This window comes from Podarcis pityusensis, assembly GCF_964106645.2.
Source record: "Podarcis pityusensis genome assembly, chromosome: 6".
Lineage (NCBI taxonomy): Eukaryota > Metazoa > Chordata > Lepidosauria > Squamata > Lacertidae > Podarcis > Podarcis pityusensis.
The window spans coordinates 16,837,995-16,865,886 of record NC_138030.1 but is presented as its reverse complement, the minus strand read 5'-3'; the positions used below and the strand labels follow the sequence as shown (position 1 = coordinate 16,865,886).

The 27,892-nt window shown below is 42.6% G+C and overlaps 1 protein-coding gene across 3 annotated transcripts in view; it reads left to right on the top strand.

Annotated features, from left to right (window-relative positions):
• The window catches only part of TSHZ2 (teashirt zinc finger homeobox 2), a 333,627-nt gene that overhangs the window by 198,814 nt on the left and 106,921 nt on the right, over window positions 1-27,892 (top strand). For all 3 annotated transcript variants that reach the window (XM_081011077.1, XM_081011075.1, XM_081011076.1), the window contains one exon: window positions 15,561-18,648. In XM_081011077.1, coding sequence (XP_080867203.1) covers window positions 15,561-18,640 — 3,080 coding nt within the window. In that variant the 3' untranslated portion in view covers window positions 18,641-18,648. The remainder of the gene's footprint in view (window positions 1-15,560; window positions 18,649-27,892) is intronic.

Sequence of the window (27,892 nt, the reverse complement as noted above, 5' to 3'; positions counted from 1 at the left end):
CGACTTCTAAGATCGACACTCTACATGTAGAGAGACGGCATGTTGGAGAGAAACATTTTTTGACCTTTTCCCATCTCTGGCCAGTGTTGCAAAGATGGAGTGATGTAGAACAAAGCTTTTTCTGACAGAGTAATAATCAGAGAGAATATTTCTGCCCGTCGCTCATTACTGGGTCTCTCCCAAAGGCCAGCACTTCCTATGTTTGTCTTCATACCATCCTGAGAACCTAAATCACCATAGTAAGCAGAGATGGAAAGAGGCGGAAAGGTTAAAAATTCTTCCCCTAATCTCTTGCATTTCCCCTTTAAACGTGTTTGATGGCGATATTGTTTCTTAAAAACAATATGACCTCATTTGTAAAGCAAAGCTCACACTAAACTAGTCAGCTGTTAAATATGCCCAGCACTGTGCATTAAGGAGGAAGCTTAAACCAGAATTTCAATTATTTTCTGGACACATTTAAAATTATAATACTTTACCAAGCTGGTGTTATAGTTCATCCAAATTACTCACAAAGTATCATATCAATCTCTCACAACTGCTTATTGCTTACAGATCTGAGAAGTTAGTTGAAGAAAGACCCTGGCCGGCGTAATGACCTTCATGCTGGCTTCGTGGTTTGATAGCTAGATGCTTATAACTGCGGAAACCTAATGGTCAAAAGTCAGCATTTGCAGGCTGTAATGTTTAGTAGGAAATGAGAGAGGCTTCATTTGGGCTGCCATTTCTACGTTATGCTCCTGAGCAAGAGAGAAGGAGTGACGGAGAGAACCAGCTAAAATAGATAAGAATGAAATTAAATAAAGGAAGGGGTGGGGGAGGTTCAGCGATTCAGGTAGGAATTGAGAGGCCAGTGCTGCAAGCCCACCTATCCATGTTCCCAAAGTCGCCACTCCTGTGAATGGAAGGGGCTTCCATTCACAGAAGTGCAACTGCGCATACAGAAGGGATGTTTCCATGAGCACAACCAATGTGCTTTTCCACCAGCACAATTCTCCTTCTGAAAATGGATGCTGTTTCCATTCACACAGCAAGGTGCTGGATACTACCTGTTGACTTTTTCTTCCTCACCCCCCGACCCAAGAGGCTTTCAATCAAGGCTGGATCTAGACACGTCAAAGAAAACACATTGTAAACTTTGTGTGAGAAATCACGTTGTCAAACACGGAACTCCACAGCACCATCTGGTGTTATAATGCGCATAAAACGCCTTTTCTTTATCAATCTAGTTGAGTCCCAATATAAATATGATGGGATTGGCCCATTGAAGTATGCCATTTGCCAGCCCACTGAGTCCTTCTGTAAGAAAAAGTGTGCTGACCAAGAATCATGGGAACTGTAGTTCATTGGGGTGCCAGGAACTGTAGCTCTGTCAGGGGGTAATGTACAGTCCCTGTGATTCTTGGAGTGGGGGGGAAGAGAGAAATGTGTTTTAAATATATAGGAGGAGGATGAAGAGGAGCAGGAGGATGATGATGATAGTGCCTTACAAGGGGACCACATGAAGGAGTCAGTATGGAAGAGAAACGTTGGTCACATTATTAAATTTGTTGCTGAATCCGGGTGGCTTAAATTAGTATGGTGACAGGAGCCTAATGTTCTCAGAGTGGCAAAGGAAATTTGAAAGTACCATTGCTAGATTTTTCTTTTTTTAATGCGCATACATTTTTCTACCCTAGAGTAAGTCCTGGTGGTGGTAAACTCAGGTTTGCAAGTACTAGGTGCTTACTAGGGAAAACCTTGTCAATTCTCTCCCCAGAACCCCTGAGTTTTTTTATAATGTTTGCAAATTCCATATGTGTCTCTTTAGAAATGGAGAGGCAAGGCAGAACGATGGCCTAGCATTCCATTTGCTGGTGTGGAAGGAAGGCTTGAAAGCTCTGTTCACATAATAGTGGAGAACCCATAGTAACCATGGTAGAATTCCACATCTGCCGCTATTAGCTATTGAGAGATCCTGAAGTAGCTGATAATCCTTAGTAATAGTATTTATATAAGGCATTTCAAGTGTTTGTAAATCTTTCCCAGTCCCATGAGACAGGCCAAGCCCAGTGTTGTTATTCCCATATTGCAGATGGGATGGGTGAGGCCTTTCTTAAAGGCTTTCTTAGTGTGGTTGTGGCTCAGGCGAGATTCGAACCAGGATCTTCCAAGTTAACGGTTAGAAGTGCATTGCACTACACCAGATCTCTGCCCATTTAAGTAGCTCGTTTTTTAAATAAATAAAAAAATGTTATTCTTATGGTTATGAATGACGACAATAAAGTTAAAAGCTATTACGAAAGTAGCAGTAACCCGGAGAAGTCATCTGATACAGGCCATATGCAAGTGTTTTAATATAATTGCACCAAAGGTCAACAGTGCTTATTTTTCTAAGGTGAATAATGCAGTGTTGGGTAGGGATCTAATTTTAGAATAGGAAATGTTGTGCCGTATGCAGAATTCTTGACTCTGATAAAGAGTCTTATGGAGAAAATGCTGATCTTACGCTGTGCTCCTGGATATATTTTCTTTTTCGAAGTATCACGTTCCCCCCTCCCTCCTCTCTGCAAATAATCTAAAACCAGGTGAACGTGAGATGAAGCGAGCTTCCTTCAGCTCTTTTACATATATGTGAGGAAGCGTGTAGACCGAGGCACTATTTCAAAGTTTCCTCTCTCTGCAAGATCAAAACACTTTAGTGTCCATAATCGTCATTCTCAGCCTTTTTACTGTTTAACATATAAACACATTTCATCGCAAATGTGCTATAGCTTTCTGGCCATACAATAGCAAACAAATTCTTCAGAAGCGTCTTTAATTATTCATTCATCTCTGCTTTTCCCCCACCCTCCCTTCTTCATGCTACTTTTCATAAATGTTAATCTTTATTATTGCCTTAGCAGGAGACAAAATAATAATAATAATAATAATAACAACGATAAAATGAATACCTGTTTTTCAATGACCTATCAGCCTGACGCAGATAAGCGTTGGTAGCTATTTGTTTCTCCAGCTGCAGTTTTTATACAGTTTCTATCAAACTGAAAGGTATTTTTTTTCCCAGTAGCTGCTTATTTTAAATGTACAAAACCCTTGTGTGTAATTCCATTAGCTGCCCTACAGCATTGCAATCTACAGTTTCCCCGAGGCTGTTGTGAAATATTGATGAAATCCTTGCTTTTGTGGCTTCCTCTGATACACTAAACAGTTGTCTGATGTTAGTTGAACTTGAATGGATCTGTTCAGAGCTATATCAGCAGCGACTTCAAAGGCTGTAAGGCTGTTACAATTTTTTTTTAACAAACTGACGTTTCAAAGCCTTACCATGTGGTATTTTTTATATATACACACACACACACACATACACACACACACCCAAGTTCATATCAAATAAACCATATAATGACAGGCGTCATTATTACGCATGCATCCTCCCTGTATTGACACCCACAGATATAGGTATACTTTTAAAAAACTATTTATATTTATATCTTCTCCGCTCCCACACACAAAAAAGAATAGCCCAGAATTTAAAAAGAGGGGAAATGTTAAATAGGGCTGTCTCAAGACATTTTGCTTCTTGAGGGGGAGCAGTAAATCAGGGGTCAGCAAACTTTTTCAGCAGGGGGCCGGTCCACTGTCCCTCAGACCTTGTGGGGGGCCGGACTATATTTTGAAAAAAGAAGAAGAACGAATTCCTATGCCCCACAAATAACCCAGAGATCCATTTTAAATAAAATGACACATTCTACTCATGTAAAAACATGCTGATTCCCAGACCATCCGTGGGCCAGATTTAGAAGGCGATTGGGCTGGATCAGGCCCCTGGGCCTTAGTTTGCCTACCCATGCAATAAATGATCCCTAAACACACAGAGAGAGAGGCCCTAAGTCAAGGTGGACATTGCTGTTTGGTAGCAGCTGGGGCAGAAAATTTCTCTCTCTGATTGGTTAGGTGGAGGGCAGAAAGATCACTGCATGGGCCACAGGAGGCCATTGCTCACTGACAGCAAAACTGGCTCAGGATCCTGGGACATTTCAGGCCCTTCCGACCCTCAGAACACCCCATTTCGGGTTGTTCCCACTAGTGACCCTCCCACTAGACGCCTAGGTAGAAAGGATGCTTCCATTCTTTCCAGCCCAATTGCTCTAACAATTTGCTGCATATTTGTGAAACCTTAAGACTAGCTAGCCGAAGAGGCTACCTGGCTTTTATGGTTGTTGTTTTATCACTTATTAAATTTACATACCTCGTTCAAAGAAAACAGGGCAGTTTAAAAAAACACAAAACGCATACACACCATAGCTGTCAAGCGTCCCTTATTTGGTGGGACAGTCCCTTATCCCAGCGCCATGTCCCGCTGCTGTCCCTTATTGATGATGTCCCTTAAATAAGCTACTGAAGGTAATGGGGCCCTTTCTATGTCCAGCTGTCCTTTGTCAACAACAAATTGTTGCTGGGTTTTTTTGTGTTGAATATATGCTATATGGTAATTTATGGACCTAATAGGTATCTAAAGCCATTTGCACGCAACAAAATATGTATTTTATCAAAGTAATTGTTGATCCCTTATTTTGGCTGCTGATCCCTTATTTTTGAGGCTGCTGGTCCCTTATTTTCAAATCTGTAAGTTGACAGCTATGATACACACACACACACACACACACACACACACACACACCATAACTGCCCCCCACCCAACAGCCACACACCCACATTTAAAAGCCCATAGATGGTTTCACAGCCAAAGGCCTGGCTTGAAGACGAATGTTTTCACCTGGCACCTAAAAATATGTAATGAGACTCCCTGGGGAGTGCATTTCACAAAGCACTGCAGAAAAGGTGTGTGGCTTTGAAGAAGCCCCCCTGCCCTGCCCCCTGTCATTAGTTCAGAAAATTGTGAATGAAGGAGGAAAATGAAGTTGCTATTCTTGCTTGCTTGCTTTTTCTGGAGGTTTTTTTTTTTTTTAATTTCTAAAATTAAATGTTTGGGCTCTGTGCCTGTCTGGATGTCACTAACAGATTCCTCGTCCTTTCCAAAACTTGGAAGAGATTCTCCTTAATCTCAGATGTAAGAGGCTGGTTATGTTTACTCTGGTATGATATATTCTGCACATGAGCAGAAATTACCACTTCACATTTTTAGGATCGAGCTCTGCATTGCCAATATGTTCTGCTGTGCCCTGGATCAAATGAAAAGGGGAAAAAGTCTTATTGGTTGGAATACATTGTTCTTTTAGTTTAGAGTGGGGGAGGGTTTTTTGGGGGCAATGAAAAGTTAAACTGGTTTTTCTGTGTGTAAGAGAACTGCATGCAACTGGAAGCAAGTGCTTCTCACGTTTTGAAAGTTGTTGTTGTGTGTGTGTTTATTTTTTGACAGTGCATTTGTAAGTGTCACCAACACATGGATACTAAAACGTATGTCATGTGGTTTGCCTTAATTTCTAAATAAGAGGTATGGAGTCATTCTCGTCTGAAAATCCTACTTGGACTCTCTCACTTGGAAACTATTCCCCAGTCTGCAGATATGCAGAAAATAATTGCTGCTTCTTGTTTTTTAATGAGTAGACAGTGACACTCTGCACATGAGCAGTGGCACACTTTCCAAAATAAGTACAAGCCTTAGATTGTGATGAAAACAGCAAGGTTAAAAATTGCGGCCCTACCCGGTCAAAATGTTATCAGCTGCCACTGATGGTAACTATTCTTATTCCATTCTAAATCTATTGTTCTAATGTAAATTGATATCGATAGCAGTAGAGAGCAACACAGGAGGGGGCACAATATACGCTTTGCGACTGGAGCAGTTATGGTTAGTTACGGCGTTGGCTTTTCTGAAAGTATCTCTTCCTGAAGCTTGCTCATGCAAGCAATTTCACTTAAAGAAAAAAAAACACCCAAAATTACTCTTGGATTTATATGCCTTTAAAAAAAAAGAGGATAGCTGGTCTGTTGCATGCCCCAAATAAATACAGGTGTAGATATTACTCATGCGAAGATCTGAGTGATCTGTGGTTTACAAAATTGTGGCTCAGCTCAAGAACAGCATTGCCAAAATTCCCATTGACAAACCCTATTGTTGGTCAAGTCTTTGAGGAAGGGCTGTAGCCCAGTAGCAGAACATCTGCCTTGGATGCAGAAGGTCGCCGGTTCAGTCCCCAGGTAGGACTGGGAGAGATTTTTTTCAAAGTCCTGGAGAGCCGTCATTGCAGAGGATACTGAACTAGATGGACCAATGGTCTGGTTCAGTATGAGCTGGCTTTCCGCTTTCCCGTGTTGTAGCTTTGACTCTGGCAGGCAGCTGTCGTGTTTTTCTGTGGACATAATAATTAAGAATAGCCTCCCGGTTGTGGCTCTCTCTCTCTCTCTCTCTCCTTCTGCCTGGAGGCTCCCCCTTGTGGATAATAAGTTGTCTGTGGAGCGTGAACAGATTCAAGAATGTTTTGCATGGCACAACCCGGGGAGCAGGAAGGTGTGAGTTGCCACAACAGGAAGGGAAAAAGGCAGAGGCATCAGTCAAGGTCACTACATACCCTTACCTTTTCATGCAACCAGGTTCAAAACAGACTAGAGTATAACTGTGGCGCTTGCACATCAATAGCCGCTCTTAGGATTTATTGATATTGCAGCATCAGTGTACTGGGCACTTCATGGACAACAGCAACAGCAGCAAAAAAATCCCTGCCCCTGAAGAGCTTACAGTTTAAACACTGACCGTGGAGGAAGACAATAAAGGGAAGGAAAAGTTAACGAAGGTTGGAAATGCAGAAATGCAGCTGCATACATGCCTGCTCAGAAGTAAGTCCATTGAATTCAGTGGAGCTTACTTTCCCAGTAAGTGTGTATGAGAGTTAGTTTTGGAAATGAATAGCTTAGGAGTGTATACAAACATACCTGGACATGGGAATGGATAGGAGTTGTTTTGTTTAAGGGGTTTCCGTTTTCACCCCGTTATAATAACCTTAATCAGTTGATCAAGTAAGTCTTAATTCATTAAATTGGATGCATTGCTTTTGCTTGAGGCTCAGTGATGTCTTCCATCAGCTTTGGCTGGTCACCCAGCTGTGGCTCTGTCTGGACAGGGATAGCCTAATTTCTGATGTCTATGCTCTGGTAACCTCTCTAGCTTAGATTACTGCAGCACATTGTACAGGGGGCTGCCCCTGAGGACAGTTCAGAAGCTTCAGCTGATGCAGAATTCAGTGGCCAGGATAGTCATTGGGGCAAGACGGTTTAAGCATGTAACACCAATCCTGGCCCAACTGCACTGGCTGTTAATGAGGTTCTGGGCCTAATTCAAAGTGCTGGTTTTGACCTATAAAGCCTTAAATGGCATAGGACCACAATACTTCAAGGACCACCTCTCCCCATCTGAACTGACCCAGATATCATCTGAGACCCTTTCTCATGTACCTCCCCCACAAGAGCTCCAGAGGGTGGCAACACAGGAACGGCATTTTCTGTGGTGGCTCCCTGCTTGTGGAATGCTCTCCCTAGGGAGGCTTGCCTGGCACCTTCATTACCTATCTTTAGCCAAACGTTCCTCTTCTCGGAGGCCTTTGGCTAATTATGCAATCTATGGCCATAGAAACTGTGAATGGGGAGAGTTGTTGTTTTCATTTGTTACTACGATGTGTGCAGTATTTGTGTGTGTTTTTACACTGCAAACCGCCTTGTGATCCTAGGCTGAAGTATGGTGTTTAAAATGATAAAATAATAAATAATGATCAAACAGTTTGAAAGAAAAGTAATATTCATGGGGTTCTTTAATTTAAAAAATCAGAGTTAGAGAACAAACTATCTATCTATCTATATCTATCTATATCTATCTATCTATCTATCTATCATCTAAAGTAAAATAAAATAAGAATCAAACTAGTCTACAGAAAAAGAATATTTTTTAAAAAACACAGAAATAAAAAGCAAGAGAAGAGAAAGAGAGAAATACTTGTTAGGCCCTTTACCATATTTATATCATATATATCCTGTCATCCACGTACAGAAAGGTAGACTCTTGCATCTCCCACCTGGGAACCCTATGTCTTTTCAGATCTTGTTGGATTCCATCAATCCCAGTCATCATGGCCAATGGCCAGAGACTATGAGCAACATCTGGAGAGTCCCAGGTCCTCAACCACTGTTTTAGATGGTGCATGTGTGACTCTTATCAGGAACCAGTTTAGAGGAGGCTTTCCATTCTGTGTATTCTGTGTATTCTTTCCATTTGATGTATTATAGTATTTTAATATTTTTTTGGAAGCAGTCCAGAGTGGCTGGGGAAGCCCAGCCAGATGGGCGGGGTATAAATAATAAATTATTATTATTATTATTATTATTATTATTATTATTATTATGTGTCAGAGGGAAAGCGATGCTTCTTTCAAAATGGTGCCTGAAGGCAGCAATTTTTATAAGTACCTATATTTAAAAATACTTAGCATTCTTTTTTAAAAACAACAACAACAATCCTAAATCATGCTGTCTGATTAATCAGTGTGTTAAAAAGCTTTTTAATTAATCGAAATGAGATTGCAGTCCTCCTTTCCCCAACTTCACGGGGTGAGCCCAGCTTTCCCCAGCTTTATAATGCAAATGGCAGGCGTACTTAATGGGCCACAGGAGCTCTGATAAGTATCTTGACTTTAGCAACTGTTAACAAGTGTGTCTGCCTTGCCTCACCAACCAAAAAATGACAGAAAGTAGCAGTCATCTATAAAATAGACACACAGCACAGTTCTATATAACCACTTACCTGGGGGTAAGCCTTATTGAATATAATGGGACTTAAAATAGACACGTCTGGGATTGCAGCGTAAGAGCCAAATCTTTAAAACATCCGCTGTAAGAAATCTGTTTTCAAAGCCAACCTAAACGCAGGCAATAAAAGGAGCCAGAAATGCCTTTGCAATGAAGTCGTTCCACATTTTGACCACCACAGCCAGAACAATTGTACCTATCTGCTACACCTCCATTGTCGAAAGGGCAGATAGAATGGCTCCTATGCGTTTTATTTCCCTCAGCCACTATTCATCTAGTAAGTGTTCTGCAACTTTATCCTTACAACAACCCTGGGAGGTAGATTAGCCTGCTAGACAGTGACTTGGCCCAAGGACACCCAGTGAGCTTCATGGCTCAATACAGTGTTGGTTTCCCTGAGTTCAGGGTCACTTTCACACCATATGTTTAAAGGACTATGATACCTCCTGAAACTGTCATGGCTTCCCCCAAAGAATTCTGGGAGCTGTAGTTTGCTAAGGGAGCCGAGAGCTGTTAGGAGACACCTAAAAGAACTACAATCCCCAGAGTTCTCCCATGAAGAGGGATTGGTTGTTAAACCACTCCCAGAATTCTTTGGGGAAAGCCATGACTGTTTAATGTGGCATGCATGGTGTGAATGTGGCCTTAGTCTGACACTCTAATCACTACACCATACAAGAAAAATAATGTTATTTTCCAAGTCGGGTTATATGGAAGGAGGCGACTGCTGAAATACTCTGGCTCCCGACCATTTTTAGAGCTTCCTAAGGGTGAATTTCACACCTTATTTTTTTGTTATTCATTGGCAACATTTCTGGACCATTTTTTCAACACAGATATTCATGAAGCAGTTTACATGCCACAAAACAATTTCTAACTGTGGTTACACCGCAGCCTCATGAGCGCCAATGCTGTTTTCATGAGAACACATGAAGAGCCTTGCCAGATCAGACCAGGGGCCCCTATAGTCCGGAATATTCTTTCCCATCATGCCCAAACAGAGGCTACTGGGAAAGTCTACAATTGGGGCATGAGCACAATGGTCCTCTCTTGCTGTTCTTCCTAGTGACTGGTACTCAGGGAGGTAGTATATAGCCTAAACTAGGGACCATGGATGTCTTTGTTGTTTAGTCGTTTAGTCATGTCTGACTCTTCGTGACCCCATGGACCAGAGCACGCCAGGCCCTCCTGTCTTTCACTGCCTCCCACAGTTTGGTCAAACTCATGTTTGTATCTTCGAGAACACTGTCCAGCCATCTTGTCCTCTGTTGTCCCCTTCTCCTTGTGCCCTCAATCTTTCATAACATCAGGGTCTTTTCCAGGGAGTCTTCTCTTCTCATGAGGTGGCCAAAGTATTGGAGCCTCAGCTTCACAATCTGTCCTTCCAGTGAGCACACAGGGCTGATTTCCTTAAGAATGGAGAGGTTTGATCTTCTTGCAGTCCATGGGACTCTCAAGAGTCTCCTCCAGCACCAGAATTCAAAAGCATCAATTCTTTGGCGATCAGCCTTCTTTACGGTCCAGCTCTCACTTCCATACATCACTACTGGGAAAACCATGCCTTTAAGTATATGGACCTTTGTTGGCAAGGTGATGTCTCTGCTTGGATGGTCTTATCCTCCCTAAATTGGCCTGATCCCTCTTTATGGCTGTCTGAATTGGTGGCCATCATCACGTCTTGTGGGAGTGAGTTCCACACTTTAACAGTGCTGGTAGCAGCCAGCACAGTAAGGCTCCATTGCTTATCTGGCTTCCTAAAGCAGAGATTACTGGGAACTGCGAGCAGGAGGGGCAAGGGGGCTGAGGTTGTGGGGCAGGGGCTCATGCTGCCCTGCCACCTCGCCTGTCCCCCACTCTGTTACCAGCAGTGAACTTGGGAAGCCATGTAAGCAATGCCCGCCCCCCCAAAAAAGAACCTCTGCTCCATGACTGCTACTGAACTGCATGAAAAATTCCTTCCATTGATATGTCCTTAATTCCCTGATATTGAGCATCATTGAATGACCATAGTGCACAGTGTAATGAGACAGGGAGGGAAAAACTTCCCTCTACACATGGGAAAATTTAGACACTTCTGCAATGCCCCCACCCTACCCCAAATCCCATTTTACACACACCACATTGGAATAGAAGTGGGGATGTTTTGCTGCTGAATGGTTTCTTACTCCCAGGTTAATGTGAACAGGATTGCAGCCACGGAAGAGTTAAAATTGGGCTTTCCACCAGAGGTAGTTTATCTTTACTCCTCTTCCAAAAAAGCAAACGAACATGATGGATCTGCAACCATGAACTACAACAATGAACCAGGTTGGGATTTGCGTTTGGATAGCTAATGTAGTTAGACGTTTTCAAGAGAAGTGGTCATTATCCATTATCTGCATGAAATATTTTAAAGAAAGAAAACAGTCTCATGCCAAAAAGAGGGAGAAAAAAAACAACAACAAAAAGATATTCCTTCCAGAAGCAAAGGAAACAAGATCACCTCCAAGCGCTGTGAGATTGCTTTCGTTGCAATGTTATTTTAAGAGGAATTGGGATATATGAATGAAAAAATGCAGATGGCACATGGGCTTTGTATGGATTAGTGGCGTTATTTTGGAGGACAATGATTCACTGTCCCATTTCTTGGCCAAAACGAAATTTTCCAGACTTGGAAAGAGCCATGTATGCATATATTTTAAGAAATCTTGCTATATGTGGAAAAAGAGAGTCTATATGACTGAAAATAGCAGTTGCCAGTGTTTTCTTTTTCTTTTTAACCTAACAGAAAAAGTGTATGTTTCAAAAACAAAGAAGAAAAATTAGGCCCTGCTCATTAAAATGCAGAAATGAAACGTTATATGCTCAAACTGTAAACTAATTCAGCTGAAGTACTATGATTTAGACTGATTAACCGCTTGATCCTACGAGCTGTTTAGTCAGGACCAGTGGCGCAGATGTGGTACAAAGACCCGAGGGTGAAAGAACAGCATGAACTGTGGGACACTGAACACATTGCATGGCTCCAGGAAGGGAGGTTCTGTAGAACTAGGAAGAGTAGCACCATCACAGTAGCCCAGCCCAGATGCAATCCAAGTACATGAGACCTGGCCATGGCCACGCATGCATTCGTTGCAGCTAAACTGGATTACTGTAGCACATTCCACACCAGGCTGCCCTTGAAGACTGTTCGTAAATTTCAATGAATGAGGAATGTTGCTGTTAAAACCTTGGTGTCAAATGATCCCTTGCGATATTAGCTACGTTAGGGTTGCTGGTCTGAACGAAATTCAAACAGCTGGCCATTACCTTCAAAGTCCTAAATGGCAGGAGTCCTAAATGAATGCATGGGTCTGGCAGCACTCTAAGATGAAACCTTCCTGTGCGTGGCATCACCTTCAGAGCCACGGCTGGGAGTAATGCATAAGAAGGACTTTTCTGTAGTGGTGCTTGATATCTGGGACTCCCTGGAGGGTAGACTGTCTCCTTCCTTGCTAGTGTCCCACCATTATTTGAGAACTTTTGATGTCCATGCTGCTTAGATTTCTCCAAACTTTTAATCCAGCCTAGAACTCTTAGTTTTTTTAAAAAATTTTGTAAAGAGTATCTTGCTGTCTCCCTGCCCAGGCTGCCCTTATTTCGTTAGGGGTTTGTCAGTTTATTGGTGGTTTCTAATTTGCATCTTGCATCTGCCGCACTGGGCACAGTGCCTTTTAGCCCATCCAGAGGAACGAAACACATCTGGAATCTTATTTCTACACCCAGATTGCCCTTGCCTGATCAAGACATTTTGGGGCAATAAACTGATTGCGTATAATGGCCTTAATTTGTTACTTAGGGTTGCCACCATGTGGCTGACATATGTAGATTTTTAAAATAATAATAATAAAAAATAAAAAATATGTATGTTGCTCTACCAGAATCTCTCCTGCTAATCAAGCGTTTTGATGAATTAATCTCCTGCGTTTCAATTTATATGAAGATTTACATATGGTGAAACCTTCTTATGGAAATCGCAGGGAGGATGCGACGCGCATTCATTAAGGCACCCTGAGTATCTGCATTTTAAAGGGCTTTGGCTGTCTTAAAGAAAATGCCCAAAACAAATGATTGGTTTAGGAAAACGTGAGTGCTTTTAAATACATGTTATTAAATAGCACACTTCTCTTTTTGCCTTTTCTCTTTCTTTCTTTTCCCTTCCTTTTTGTTGCTGTTGCTGTTTAAAGGTTATTGGCATTTTTAAGCATTATTCAAATGGGCTTCACCATCTGATGGTTGAACTTTGATGGTACTTTCCAATCCGCTGCTTTCCCAATTTCGATGCCAACAAACAAGCAGTCTCAAAAGAGGGAAGGACCTCTCAGCACGAGTTCTTCTTCTGTAAAGGTTATAGTAAACATGTCAAAGCCTAATTAAGTAGAAAATGTTGTCTGTGTCGTGGGGGAGGGGTTGTAACTTACTTCTATCAGTCAGACCGTCTAAGAGGATATGCAATACCATGACGGGAAGAGAACAGCAAATTGAAGGGAGAAATGGCTTTTATTTCCCCCATAAAAGTAAAATCAGTATGGCCTCAAAGATAGATTTCAGAGTGAAATTCCAAAATCCAGAAGACAGGGCCACTGGAAGAGTTGAAACTCCTGCCAATGTGATGCCACCATCTTGCCTGGTTCTGAACCACATGCCCCTGATGGCTAACAGGTTAGCGGGTTTGCTATGGGTGCAGTTCTGAAACTTGCTACCTGCAAGAACCACATGGAGTGTGATTTCCATAAGCAACCTTATCATGGTAGTAGCCACAGCTTCAGCCTCATTAAGGCAAGAGTAGTCAAGATGGCACCCTCCATAGATCGTATACGGCAACTTCCACAAGTCCCTTTACCGCTGAACATGGCAATTGTGGCTCATGGCCGTTGTCACCCACAACAGCTGGAATAGTTACCCCTGAACTAAAGTATCATTTAAGTTGGGCCTGCTGTAACAAAGGTGGGGAAGGAATTCTGCCGAAAACTAAGACTGTTCTAAACAGGGGTCGGAAGAAGCTGGAACAGGATCTAGTGATAGATCTCGGGGTGATTTTCAGTAGATCTGAAAACTGTCTTAACAATGGCAACAACACAATGATCTCCCCTAAAATTAGACTGTTGAAGAAAGCTTGGGGTCATCAGGAACAGATTTTTGGGTCAAAGGACTGTGAGCTTGGTGTGGTTCTGGTGCTCAAAACTAATCTATGTGTTCATGCAGCAGCTGCTCAGAGCTATTATGTTATTTAACTCTTACTGTATGTCTTTCACACCTGGCTCCAGTTCTAAGTTCTAAATACAAAAAAAAGTAGATCCCACAAGCCTGACATCTGCCCTCCCCCGCCTTAGAACACCACTGCGAGATAGGCTGTGTACACACTCCCATTGTGTACACAGCATCCAGTGTGCTCTCATTGTTGGTTTGGGTGGTAGTGTACACACAAATATTTGTTACAATCCATATCTATCCTGTTATGTCCTATGAAATACTGCATTTTGATGTGCTTTCCCCTAAAGCAGCTTCAATCCAAATTGAGAAAAGGAATGGCCTTGGAGCATTTTAAGCTAGTAAGAGTAGATAGATTTGTGTTTAAATTTGACTTAGCCATGACTTAACTTAGCTCCCTTTGAAATAAATGGGAACTAAAGACAACTAACCTAGTCTAGTTCTAACATCATATAAGGTAGATCAGTATGTGTCCATGTCTAATAGATGGCTGAGCTGTCCAAATTCGCTATGTGTCTCCAAAGCTTCTCCATCTCAATATAATACAAGCAGTGTCATTTATTCAAATGCCATGTCAACTGGATGTACCCAAGGCCATTTGCGTAACCAAAATTATTCTCCATTCAGCAGGTGGTGTGGAGTTGTAAATTTTTATCTCTATGAATTGATCAGAAATTTTACGCTGTCTGCATAAAAATGTCAGAATCCCTTTATTTGGATTATGGGCTGTGATGTTAAAATAGATTATTGGCGGTACAAGGTTTTAAAAAAGAGAAAATAAGAAAATCTGTACACTGGCATAGAAAATATTATTCTAGTTTACCCATTTGGGTTTTCAACATATTTTAATAAGGATTAATAGATTATGCATGTCACATATATCTCTATGTTATGTACATTTAGTACTACAAATATAGGTAGACTTCCTCCTGAGTAAGGGGCCAGAATTACATTAGTTTCATTTTTTCTGAGCATCCTGAAATGTTTTATTAAGATCATCAAATGGCATAACATTGTTTTACCTTTACATAACCCATAGAAACAAGAAAACCAGAGACTTTACCTCTTTTCCGTGGCCAGTTGTCATTTTCTGGAGTGGGTTGATATCCATTTGAGGGCATCATTTTAATGGGTCTTAAAATGATCTCACATATTAATTTTCTAACTGTTCCATTATGGGGTGGTTAGAGCTATACTGTTGCAACAGGAAAATTATTAACTCAAAATCTCTAGAAGTTACAAAGAATTATGATCATCTGCCAATAAAAACCAACAAGCTTTGCCAGCTTTTTCACTCCTTGCGCTAACAGTCCATAAAGCAGAAGGTTAAACCTAAATCCAGTAGGGAAAAGCAAATGCCAGAACTAGAGAAATGAATGTGCCGTGTTCTTTTTTTATAATATTTTTTATTAATTTTTCATTAATAATAATCCAGTATGAGCCACATTAATACAATACCAAATCATAATACAATTAAAATTAATACAATTATTCCATTCCAAATTAAACATTTTTGGGTGACTTCCCACGTTCTGATTTTGTGCAGTGTTCTTGCTTATGCTGATGTTTCATGTATCGACGTTCCTTTTCAGGTTACGTCCAAGATGATGATTTGAAAGAGGAGGAAGACGTAAAAGAGGAGGAAGAGGATGACGACGAGAGCAACTTGACAGCTCGTCTTCAGGGCAGCAATGACCCTGGCACAGATGAAGAACATGATGCAGGTCCTGACCCAAAAGGTGGCTTTAGCTACCAGAACTCTCCAGTAAGTCATATCTCTAATCAGGATGTTGAAAACGAATCCCTGTTAAGTGATGCGAGTGACCAGGTGGCGGATATTAAAAGCCTTTGTTCTAGAGAGCCACAAGACCCCAAAGCCAATGCCCACCCCAAACTTCCCAGCGAAGCACATAGCTGCATGGATAAAATGACAGCGGTATACGCCAACATCCTTTCAGATTCTTACTGGACAGGTCTAGGACTCGGACTCAAGCTGTCCAACTCGGATAAGAGGGGCTGCGACAACAGGAACGGGGCAAGCAAAAGTGACTTTGATTGGCACCAAGACGCACTGACCAAGAGCCTGCAGCAGAGCTTACCAGCACGGCCTATCTCCAAACCAAACCTTTTCAGCTCAGTCCAGCTCTACAGGCAAAGCAGCAAAATGTGCGGGACTGTATTCACCGGCGCCAGTAGGTTTCGGTGTAGGCAGTGCAGTGCTGCCTATGACACCCTGGTGGAGCTGACTGTCCACATGAACGAAAGTGGTCATTATCAAGATGACAACCATAAGAAAGACAAGCACAGGCCTGCCAGCTACTCCAAGCCCCGCAAAAGGGCCTTTCAGGACATGGATAAGGAAGATGCCCAGAAAGTCCTAAAATGCATGTTCTGCGGCGACTCCTTCGATTCCCTTCAAGATCTAAGCGTCCACATGATAAAAACAAAACACTACCAAAAAGTGCCTTTGAAGGAGCCGGTGCCTACCATTTCTTCCAAAATGGTAACTCCAGCTAAAAAACGTGTGTTTGACGTCAACAGGCCTTGTTCTCCAGACTCGACCACGGGGTCGTTTGCAGAGACCTTTTCTTCCCAGAAGAATGCAAACCTGCAGCTGTCCTCTAACAACCGCTACGGCTACCAAAACGGAGCCAGCTACACGTGGCAGTTTGAGGCGTGCAAATCACAGATCCTCAAGTGCATGGAATGCGGGAGCTCGCACGACACGTTGCAGCAACTCACCACACACATGATGGTGACGGGCCACTTCTTGAAGGTCACAAGCTCGGCCTCCAAGAAAGGAAAGCAGCTTGTTTTGGATCCGCTGGCTGTGGAGAAGATGCAGTCGCTTTCTGAAGCGCCGGCTGGCGGCGATGGTCTGCACGTGAAGCCCTCCAGTAACGCGTCGACGGATTCTGCAGCTCCTGCTTTGGAGCTGAAGAAAGAAAGGAAGCAAAACAAAACGGAAGAAGTGAGCAAAGACGAGAAAGCGGTGAAGAATGAAGACTACGAAGACACTCTTCAGAAACCGCTGGACCCTACGATAAAATACCAGTATCTTCGGGAGGAAGACCTGGAAGATGCTTCCAAAGGTGGTGGAGACATTTTGAAGTCTTTGGAAAACACGGTCACCACTGCCATCAATAAAGCTCAAAACGGAGCACCCAGCTGGAGTGCGTATCCTAGTATCCATGCAGCTTATCAGCTTTCAGAAGGAGCAAAGCCTTCCTTACCAGTGGGGTCCCAGGTGCTGCAAGTTAGGCCAACAGTCACGAATAAGCTGAGGCCTATTGCTCCAAAATGGAAAGTAATGCCTCTGGTTCCTATCTCAGCTAACATGACCCAATGCACTCAAGTGAAGAAGGAAGGAGACACCAAAAAGGAAGCACAAAAGGACCATGTTAAAGAGGGCAACAAAGTTGTGGATGCAGCCCCTGCCTGTCAAAATGAAGGTCACTCTCCCCCTCAAGTTGAGGTGTGTGTAGAGCCTAAAAATCCAGAGCCAAGTCCTTTGAAAGAAGAGGACAAGGCAAAAGATGAGGAGGAGAAAGACAAAACAAATGCAAAGGAATCGGCACCATCAGCTCTTACCAACGGGTGCACTACTTCTAACCACTCCTCTGAGCTGCCTTGTCTAAACCCTCTGAGCGCTCTGCAGTCTGTGCTGAATAACCACTTGGGCAAAGCCAACGAGCCTTTGAGACCTCAGTCCAACACCAGCCCCAGTTCAAGTGCAGTCTCTATGTTCCACAAACCTAATTTAAACATGATGGAGAAGCCAGTTCTGTCTCCCACCCCAGCGCCAACGAAACCTGCAACCGTTACATCCAGGCATTATGTGTTCGAAAACAGCGATCAGCCAATAGACCTGACCAAATCTAAAAGCAAGAAGGGAGAGTCTGTTCAAGCACAATCTTGCACTTCCCCACCTCAGAAACATGCCCTGTCTGACATTGCAGACATGGTCAAAGTTCTCCCCAAAGCTACGACGCCAAAACCTGCTGCCTCGTCCAGAATACCATCGATGAAACTGGAAATGGATGTCCGGCGTTTTGAAGATGTCTCAACAGAAGTGTCCACGTTGCACAAAAGAAAGGGAAGGCAGTCCAACTGGAATCCTCAACATCTCCTCATTTTGCAAGCTCAGTTTGCTTCCAGCCTTTTCCAAACTTCCGAAGGTAAATATTTATTGTCAGACTTGGGTCCTCAAGAACGCATGCAGATTTCCAAATTTACTGGACTGTCCATGACTACGATCAGCCATTGGTTGGCAAATGTCAAGTACCAACTCAGAAAAACTGGAGGGACAAAGTTTCTGAAAAACATGGATAAAGGGCACCCCATCTTTTATTGCAGTGACTGTGCATCTCAGTTTAGAACCCCGTCAACGTACATCAACCATTTAGAATCCCATCTAGGTTTCCAAATGAAAGACATGAACAAGCTGGCTGTGGAGCAGCAAACCAAGGTAGAACAAGAAATCTCCAGAATTTCAGTTCAAAGGTCTCCTGAAACAATAGCTGGAGAAGAGGACACAGACTCTAAGTTCAAATGTAAGTTGTGCTCTCGGACATTTGTGAGCAAACACGCAGTAAAACTTCATCTAAGCAAAACACACAGCAAGTCGCCAGAACACCATTCACAGTTTGTAGCAGAAGTGGATGAAGAATAACTCCTAAGGTATGCATGCCTTAACTGCAAAATGAGTTTAAATATTATGTTTATCAAAGGAAGCTCTCAAAGCACTTCTGCTTTCATAAAACAATTGTGTTTTCCAGGATGCCCATTTCTTTCTGGACAGTGGCTCCTCTAACTGTAACTGCTGCATGATGGGACAAATTTAAGGGGTGCAACTGCTTCCATGATGGGAAAAACTTTGTTTTTTTGCATTTTGCTCAGCCAGGCTGCTGTTAAAGGCACAGGAACCTCTGCCAAGAAAAAAATTGGCAACCTCGTTTGCTGTTGACACTATGTTCCCACTTAGCTATCCAGTCCATTAATCTTGCATTTGAAAAGCAAAGCATGACAAACACTTCACTCTAATGGCTTCTATTGAAATTGTATTTGCTTGTAATATTTTAAGCATCTGTGTCACCCTTTTGTCCCATAATCTGCACAGAGGAGTGGGAGTCACAGCAACTCGGATGGCGTTGTCATGTGTTTTCAGTGTCGTTTCAGACATGGATTGCCACATTTGATGATGATTTCCTTATGGTTTCAAGGACCTCTTTCGCTGCTTCTCCTTACACTGGCCATTTGATTGTGCATTATGTCTGTCTAAATCAGAGGAGGCTAACCTGTGATACCCCCCCTGATGTTGCTCAACTACAACTCCCATCACCCCAACCATTGACCATGCCGGCTGAGACTGATGGGAGCTGGAGTCCAACAACATCTGGGGGACAACAGGTTAGCAATCCCAGTCTATAACTTTTTGTCCTGTAAGACCTCCAACAACCTCCTTATTTTTCTGATGCAATGTAAGGTGGGATGTCCAAAGCACAGTCGTTGGGTGCATACCATGTTCAGTCACTGTTAGTCTCCATGAGTACTGGGGTTAGATGGAACAATGGTCCAATTCATCACAAGGCAGCTTCATGTGGTCCCATGACTTACCAGGATGCCAAGGGATCATACTCTCTTGTAAAGGGACTCTCTGCAAATGAGCTCCCAAAGGTTGTAAAGCTACAAAAAAAATATACCTACATCCAAGCAGCCTTTTTTGGGGAAAGAGCTCAATGAGGAAGAGGGGTTCCAGGGGGTCCCTGCACCACAACATGCAGGTGCTAAGCAGGCAGAAAAACAAGGTAGGCTAGAAATCCACACCAGATAGTCCAAAGAGGCATGAGAGATGGGAAGCAGGAGTTCCTTATCCTATTTATAAAGTTTTATACTGCTTTTTTATGTCTGAAGTTAAAATTAAAAAAATGGTAAAAAACGAGACACTTGCATTTCATCTCCCCACACTTCTGGGGTCATCCTGAAGCGAGGATGGGGAACCTGCAGCCCTCCAGGATTGCTGGACTCCAGTTCTCATCCTCCCGCTTATGTATAGCCAATGGGCAGTGATGATAGAGTTGTAGTCCAGCAACATCTAGAGGGCCCCCTCTGTTCTAAAGTGAGAAATGCATTCCATCCCCTTTCTCTGTCCAGCACCCAGAAGCACAGGGAGAGGAGATGCATGTCACACTTCCCCTCTCCCCACTTCTATGGAGCATCCCAAGGGGCTTTACTTAGGTGTCAATGTCCAAGCTTACCTTGCTATAATAGCTCCTGCATGCCTAATCTGTGTGCTGATTAAGAGCCCGAGAACCCCGGGAAGATGCAAAAGGGGACAGGACTCTGCTTTTTTAATGGTTGTGTAAGGGAGAGAATGGCAACGGGTTTAATTTGTCATGCAACTTATACACCTGCTGAAGTTCCTCCTTCTTCTTCTCTACTATTAAAGGTGCAGGAACCTTGTCCTTTTTTTGCATCTGATCACCCTAGATGCAAGTAAGGGTCGCCTAGACTCCAAGGTGCAGTTGCCGGCTCCCTCTCCCAACCCCATATGCACTGGCTATTTGTCTTCTATGTTCCTCTTCCTGTTCAAAACGTGAATTCTCTGCAGCCAGAAGGTAACACTCAACGGTTGAGTAGACCAAAGTCTATACAATACACTGAAAGCCTGTATTCCAAAAGAAAAAAAGGGGAGGCGGGGAGATAACATTGGTTATGTAGTCATTATTCTAGATAAACATATGGCATCATAGATTCATTTGTGTAACAATAAATTCCTTTGTCACATATAAACGTATGTAGAAGTCTCACTCTTTAATTATTCTGGCTAGTCTTAACTGCCCTTTTGAATGTTTACACAGTCCTTTCCTTTGTAATCAGATACATGTTGCTTAGCTCATAGCATTATACACACACTGCTCAATACAGTGCACATTATATTGGAGAAATGAATAGAGCCCCATATTGACTTGAATTGAACATGTCCTGCTTATTCTGGTGTGGTCTCATATGCTTGCAATGCAATCCCTCTTCCTTTCAAGGAGCTGCCGTTAGAACCCCACGCCATGCATGAATTGAAGCGCCACACAGCTCCCGTGGTTTCCAGAACCGTTTTTGGCACAAGGTTGTCTTTTCTTTTTAAGAAGGAGAGAGAAAACACACAGACCCATTTGTAGCGAGCTGCTCGTTTTCAATCCTGAAACAGGGGGCAAATAATTCAAGAATACACTTACATCTAGCATTTATGAATATACTATTAGTCTGATGCATAATAAATAAAGCCTGCTTAACTCCAAAACCTGACATCTTACATTTTTAAATTAGTAACGAGCATCTGATAGCCCAAATAAACTGTTGCGGCAGAGGAACATTTCATTGAGATGGAGGGAATTTGCTTCCTAGCAGGTGTGCTGAAAGGGACGCAGGTGGCGCTGTGGTCTAAACCACAGAGCCTAGGGCTTGCCGATCAGAAGGTCGGCGGTTCAAATCCCCGTGACGGGGTGAGCTCCCATTGCTTGGTCCCTGCTCCTGCCCACCTAGCAGTTCGAAAGCACATCAAAGTGCAAGTAGATAAATAGGTACCACTCTGGTGGGAAGGTATACAGCGTTTCCGTCCGCTGCTCTGGTTCTCCAGAAGCGGCTTAGTCATGCTGGCCACATGACCTGGAAAAACTGTGGACAAACGCCGGCACCCTCGGCCTATAGAGCGAGATGAGCGCCGCAACCCCAGAGTCATCCGCAACTAGACCTAACGGTCAGGGGTACCTTTACCTTTTTAGGTGTGCTGAAAGGGACGTGGGTGGTGCTGTGGTCTAAACCACAGAGCCTAGGGCTTGTTGATCAGAAGGTCGGCGGTTTGAATCCCCATGACGGGGTGAGCTCCTGCTGTTTGGTCCCAACTCCTGCCCACCTAGCAGTTCGAAAGCACATTAAAGTGGGAAGGTAAACAGCGTTTCCGTGCACTGTTGGTTCGCCAGAAGCGGCTCAGGCATGCTGGCCACATGACCCAGAAGCTGTCTGCGGACAAACGCCAGTTCCCTCGGCCCATAGAGCAAGATGAGCGTGCAACCCCAGAGTTGTCCATGATTGCACCTAACGGTCAGGGGTACCTTTACCTTTTGGTGTGCTGAAGATTGCAACTAACAGCACAATCCTAGGAGTATAGGATTGCAGCCTAAACTCTGAAGGACTTGCATTTAGCAGGACTGGGTGAGTGCTCTACAAAGAATTCCTGTTGTCTGGGAACAAAGACATATATAGATATTTGGATATTTTGAATGAGTTTTTGCCCTGCTACATACCGGTATATGCAATTAGTTGTGAAACTTACCTTCCACATCAACGGTGTAAAAGCCAGCACAATATCTGTATGTATTACAGCTTTTGAATGGAATTTATGGTGCAATCATCCCAACCCCAATATTCAGGCATGTTCTGATGAGAAGAAGGAGCTTCTGCAGTTCAGGGACTCTCTCTTCATTTCAGTGAGCAATCCAGTTCATATCTGCAAAGGAAGATATGCACACGAAGTAGGCTCCTTCTTACACTGGAATAAATGCAGGGGGGTATTGTTGAGGTGTTTAATTTGCAAATTGGTCATTGAGATACTGCAAACGGTTGGCCAGCAATAGGGAGTCTTCTTACAAACCAGATTTCCTCCAGAAAGAGTAAATCTGGATTAAATTGAGCTGGGGGGGGGCAGGGAGGATATGGGGTAGTATTTTGATGCTGATGTCATCATATGGATGCTGCAAAAAAAAAAGCTTGTTTGCACGAGGAGCTCCAATCCCACAATATTTGCCTGTCTGGAAACATCCATGGTGAGACAACCATTTGCCCCAAAGAGGGAAACAATGTGCTTCGCTGATCTGTGTTGGAGTTCTGATACAAACAGGGCTGGATTTAGGTTTGATGAGGCCCTAAGCTACTGAAGGTAATGGGGCCCTTTATGTGTTCAGCTGTCCTTTGTCAACAACAAATTGTTGCTGTTTTTTTGTGCTGAATATATGCCATATGGTAATTGGTGAACCTAAGAGGTATCTAAAACCATTTGCACATGCAGAATGTAGGCACCCTTTATATAGAAATGAGCAAACTAGTGATATTTTAGGGAGCAGGCTAGCAGGCAGGGCCCATTGCTTACATCATAGGAGCCTACACAACACAAAACACCGCTGCGGTATGTAGGTTTTCTTTTATTTGTTTTTTATCTTATATTTTAGAAACATACATCCGGTTGTTTTTTTCCTTTAATTTTTTGGGGGGGGCCCCCAAGAGAGTGGGGTCCTAAGCTATAGCTTGTTTAGCTTATACAGTGGTACCTCTGGTTATGGATTTAATTTGTTTCCGGGTGCCACGCACACCCCAAAAAATCTGTAACTAGAGGCGCCATTTCTGCTCATGCGCGCAGAGCAATAGAGCGCTTCTGTGCATGCGCAAGCGGCAAAACCCGGAAGTATACACTTCCAGATTTGCTGTTGCCATAACCCGAAGATTCCATAACCTGGAGGTTACACAACACAAGGTACCACTGTATGTAAATCCTACAACAGTGAAAGGGCAATATTCTCCTGAGTGATAGTACTTAGACAGCCGCGTGGAAACGAGGTGCAAAGAATAAAGCATTACAGAAGTGCTTCTTCACTGGAGAGACCTGTCAGGAGTAAGCATGGACCAATGGTACCAAATAGTATGGGAAACAGCCTTACTAGAAAAATTAACCAATAAACTGAAACTGACACGGGGACAAATAGAAGAAGACGCCTTTACCCCGGTATGGCTCCCCTTTATCACATACACAGCCCAATAAGACAATGACAATAATCCACCAACAGCATACAAATCAATATGGCTAACCTGATCCAAAACACCCACCCAGCCCACTCACACATGAAAACAAAGACCACCACAGCCAACCACAAACAAACAACCACACCCTAGGCCAACCCCAACCTCTCTCACCACCAAAGGAACACAAGTGAACAGCAGAGAACCTGCACAAGCAACGCTGACACCAAAACCTACATACATTAAGCAAAATAGAAACATTGCCACCCGACCCCACCGCCACTCACCTTTCCCCCCTCTCCCCCTCTCCCCCTCTTCTTCCTAATGTCTCAATAATTGAAACTGATTTGTAAAAATGTTACATGGAAAAAATACAAGAGAGAGACATTACACATACTTCTGTAAATCAAGAAAATCTTTAATAAAAATACAAAAAAAAGTGCTTCTTGCCATGGTGGACTGTATCACTATTTTAGTGCAAGGATAACACAGCTCCCCAAGCTGACCTTGCTAAGTCTGTTCACAGCTGTTGGCACGAGAATCACAGCCAGTGATGCATGCTGTGTAGGCAGTGACCTGCAGGGTTGCCAACTGACCAGGCCAAAAATGGCCCGGCCTGCTCCTCTGCCTTTTAAGAACAGCTTGATCTTGCAGAAGTCACAGCAGGGGTGTGAGAATCTTCTTGCCTGCAATTACAACCACAGGAGCAGGGGCCGATAAGCTGGCAACTCACCGAGAAACAGAAGCATGCTAACTGTTCCCCCATTGCAGCGGCATGCTCCAGTGCTATAAATGTGTAGCATTTTTAATAGCGAACTGACTTCAGGATTTGGCTAAGTGGAACGATTACAGTTCTAGTGCTATTGAGAATATCCAAATTACAGCGCACAGCTGCACAAGGCTCCCTTAGTACAAAGGTAATGACTCTGCCTTTGGACACTTACCCTGTAAAACACTGTCATTAAAAAGGCCAATGAAAAAAGCAATGAAAACACACTCTGATTGAATTCATTTTAAATAGTAGATTTCCGGACATACAGTTTGGCAGACCTGCTGCTGCAATAGGATATCTGGGCCTGTTATTTCCCTCACAGGGACTGGTATGTACCTATTGTTAGTCCATAATTTGAAATTCCACATACTTTGTAATAAAAGAAGTTTTTAAAAAATGGAAAAGTATGGGGGGGGGGATATTTTTGTATTCTCCCCATCCCCAAGAGTAGATTTCATTTGATTTATTTTATTTTTACTGTGTTTATGTTTATTAACGTTATGAACATTGGCAGAGCTATTTTTCTAGAAAAAGAGGCGCCAGAACTCACCAGGAACGCCCCCCTTGTTCTCTTATAATGGCAATAGAACCTAATGGAGAGGTGACGAATATGAGTTTTGGTTGAAAAAAAAGCTCTGCCCATTGGCAAAGAGTTTGGATTCTGTCGCAAAAAAAGACATCTGCTTGAATATAGGGAAATAACCAGCAAAACATGCTTTTGATGCGGGAATTTAGCAGATAAGCAACACAACTGCAACCAATCCTAAATAGGATTGAACATAAAAATATGTTCAGGGTGTGGAGTGTTAGAGATATATTAATTTCTGTTTGATGGTTATTCCTGAGAAGTGCACTTTACACCTAGCAGTCTGGCCCTCTGTCTGTTTACTCCAGAATTAAGTCACACAGAATTCAATGGATTACTCCCAAGTAAGGATAGACAGTTGCAGCTTGTCTCGTCTTCATTTTGTCACATTTCCAGCAGCATATATGTCTTCATGAAAATTCACCTGCAGTTTTTGCCTAATATAAATATCTTCACTAGTAAGCATTTAATAGAGTACATTTTTGTACATTGTTTTCAATAATGTTTCCCCTTACATAGGCATTTTGTATGCATTTTTTGGTTGGAGAATGCCATCACAAAATCCAGGGATGTGCAAATTGCAAAGGATAACAGCATCTCGGTTCACTTGGTATTGTTCTGGAGAATGCAAAGCTGTTAGGACCGTATTAAAAAGAGAACCAAATCAAATTTCTCTTCCACCTCTGCTCTTAAATTTGTGCAGGAGTTAGTGCATAAAACAAACATTCAGACTTTATACAGAGGTTATATTTGTCAACATTTTGGATTAAGAGATACAGAATAACATTTCTGGAGAAACTGCATAGGAAAAGACTGGATTTTTAATTTTAAATACAATTTATCAGGCTTTTTATCAAGTCCTGCTAATTTCACTGCTTATGAGTGTGGGGGAAAGAGGCAGTGAGGCAGATGTTAGTTAGCTATTTTTTAAAAATAGGTAACTATTTGTATTTATATCTTCTTGAAGTCTGTGCCTTAGTACTTTAGAAGGAAATATTTAAATGGCTGTAAAAGTATGAACAAATGGTTATATGGAACTGTAATTTTAGTTGGTATGCATGAAAGCACAAATCGTGTGAAATGATGGGCTATTTTGACTAACACTGTATAGATTATATGTTTTTATTATTATTATTTTAAGCTCTAAAGCTTGACTAAACTCTTTAGAGCTGTGCATAAAGAAAAACCCTGCAAAGTTTGATCCTGATCTTTTTTTAAAGTTGGAAGAAAATCTGATGTCATTTGGAACATCTTGCTTGTTTGTTAAAAAGAAAGTGTGCACTATTGCTATCCCATAGCAAAATTAAGATTTCTTGCAATAAGTAGATGCTAAATATGCTAGCAAAATACCTGTAACAAGCCTCACATATTTATAAGTACATTTTAGAATATTGACACATTGAGAAATAGCAGGTTAATTGCAAGGACTTTTTAAAAGGTTTTAACAATTGGGAAAGGCTCTTCTATTACCTGTTCTTTAAAAACTTTAAAAGTACACCCATAAATTTTGGGATCAGAAAATGAAAATACCAGATTGAACCCATGTTTGCAAGATTTTGCAAATCTCAAAATATAAACTGTCAATTTCCCCCTAAATTCTGCCCCACACAAACACAATCCAGTGCTTCCCCGTGTGTGCTGAAAGATATTTTGCTAGATAGTAGAATAGCGATTTTACTAAATTCCCTTACTTATTGAAAAAATATCTGATGTAGGGATATGTGTGTATGTTTCTCTTGCATATCCTTCTTCCTTTTGTCTTTTCCCCGCACTTCCCATAGGTATTTGCATTTTGCAATATAACAGAACATTATCTTGGATTTAAGGATTTAAGACAATCTTACCAAAACTCACCCTTTTCATTTCAACCATCTGCAAATTTGTCATGTTACTCCCCGCATCCATAAAACCTGGAACATCGGAAAGAAGATTGGTGTAATGAGTTCCTTTTAGCATTCAGATTCTTAGCTTTAAATATCTATTTTTCTAATTCTACATTAATAGAAAAATTCTTGCTTCAACCTTGTGAGAAAACTATGTATAAAGCAGAAAGGCCTGTTATTCAAATCACGTAAATTTGCAGTTATGCGCGCACACACACTCCCACACATCAGGTATCATGGAGACAGTGTTTTTGCAGGGTGGGAGGGAAGGATTTGGAAATCTGATATTCATCTGCACACATTCAAATAAAGATAGCTTTGCTGTTTGTGGAACATGCAATTCTCTAGACAAGGGAAAGATTTCAGAGGCAGCATTGGACTAGGGCCTGGGATGCCACGGTTCCAAGCTGCCTCTCAACCACGAAGCTTACTGGGTGACCTTGGGCCAGTCGCTTTTTTCTCTCCCTAACCTACCTCACCGGGACGCGGGTGGCGCTGTGGTCTAAACCACTGAGCCTAGGGCTTGCCGATCAGAAGGTTGGCGGTTCAAATCCCCGCAACAGGGTGAGCTCCTGTTGTTCGGTCCCAGCTCCTGCCAACCTAGCAGTTTGAAACCACGTCAAAGTGCAAGTAGATAAATAGGTACCGCTCTGGCGGGAAGGTAAACGGTATTTCCGTGCGCTGCTCTGGTTTCACCAGAAGTGGCTTAGTGATGCTGGCCACATGAACCGGAAAAACTGTCTGCAGACAAACACCAGCTCCCTCGGCCAGTAAAGTAATATGAGCGCCGCAACCTCAGAGTCGTTCGCGACTATACTTAACTGCCAGGGGTCCTTTAAAAAGGTAAAGGGACCCCTGACCATTAGGTCCAGTTGTGGCCGACTCTGGGGTTGCAGC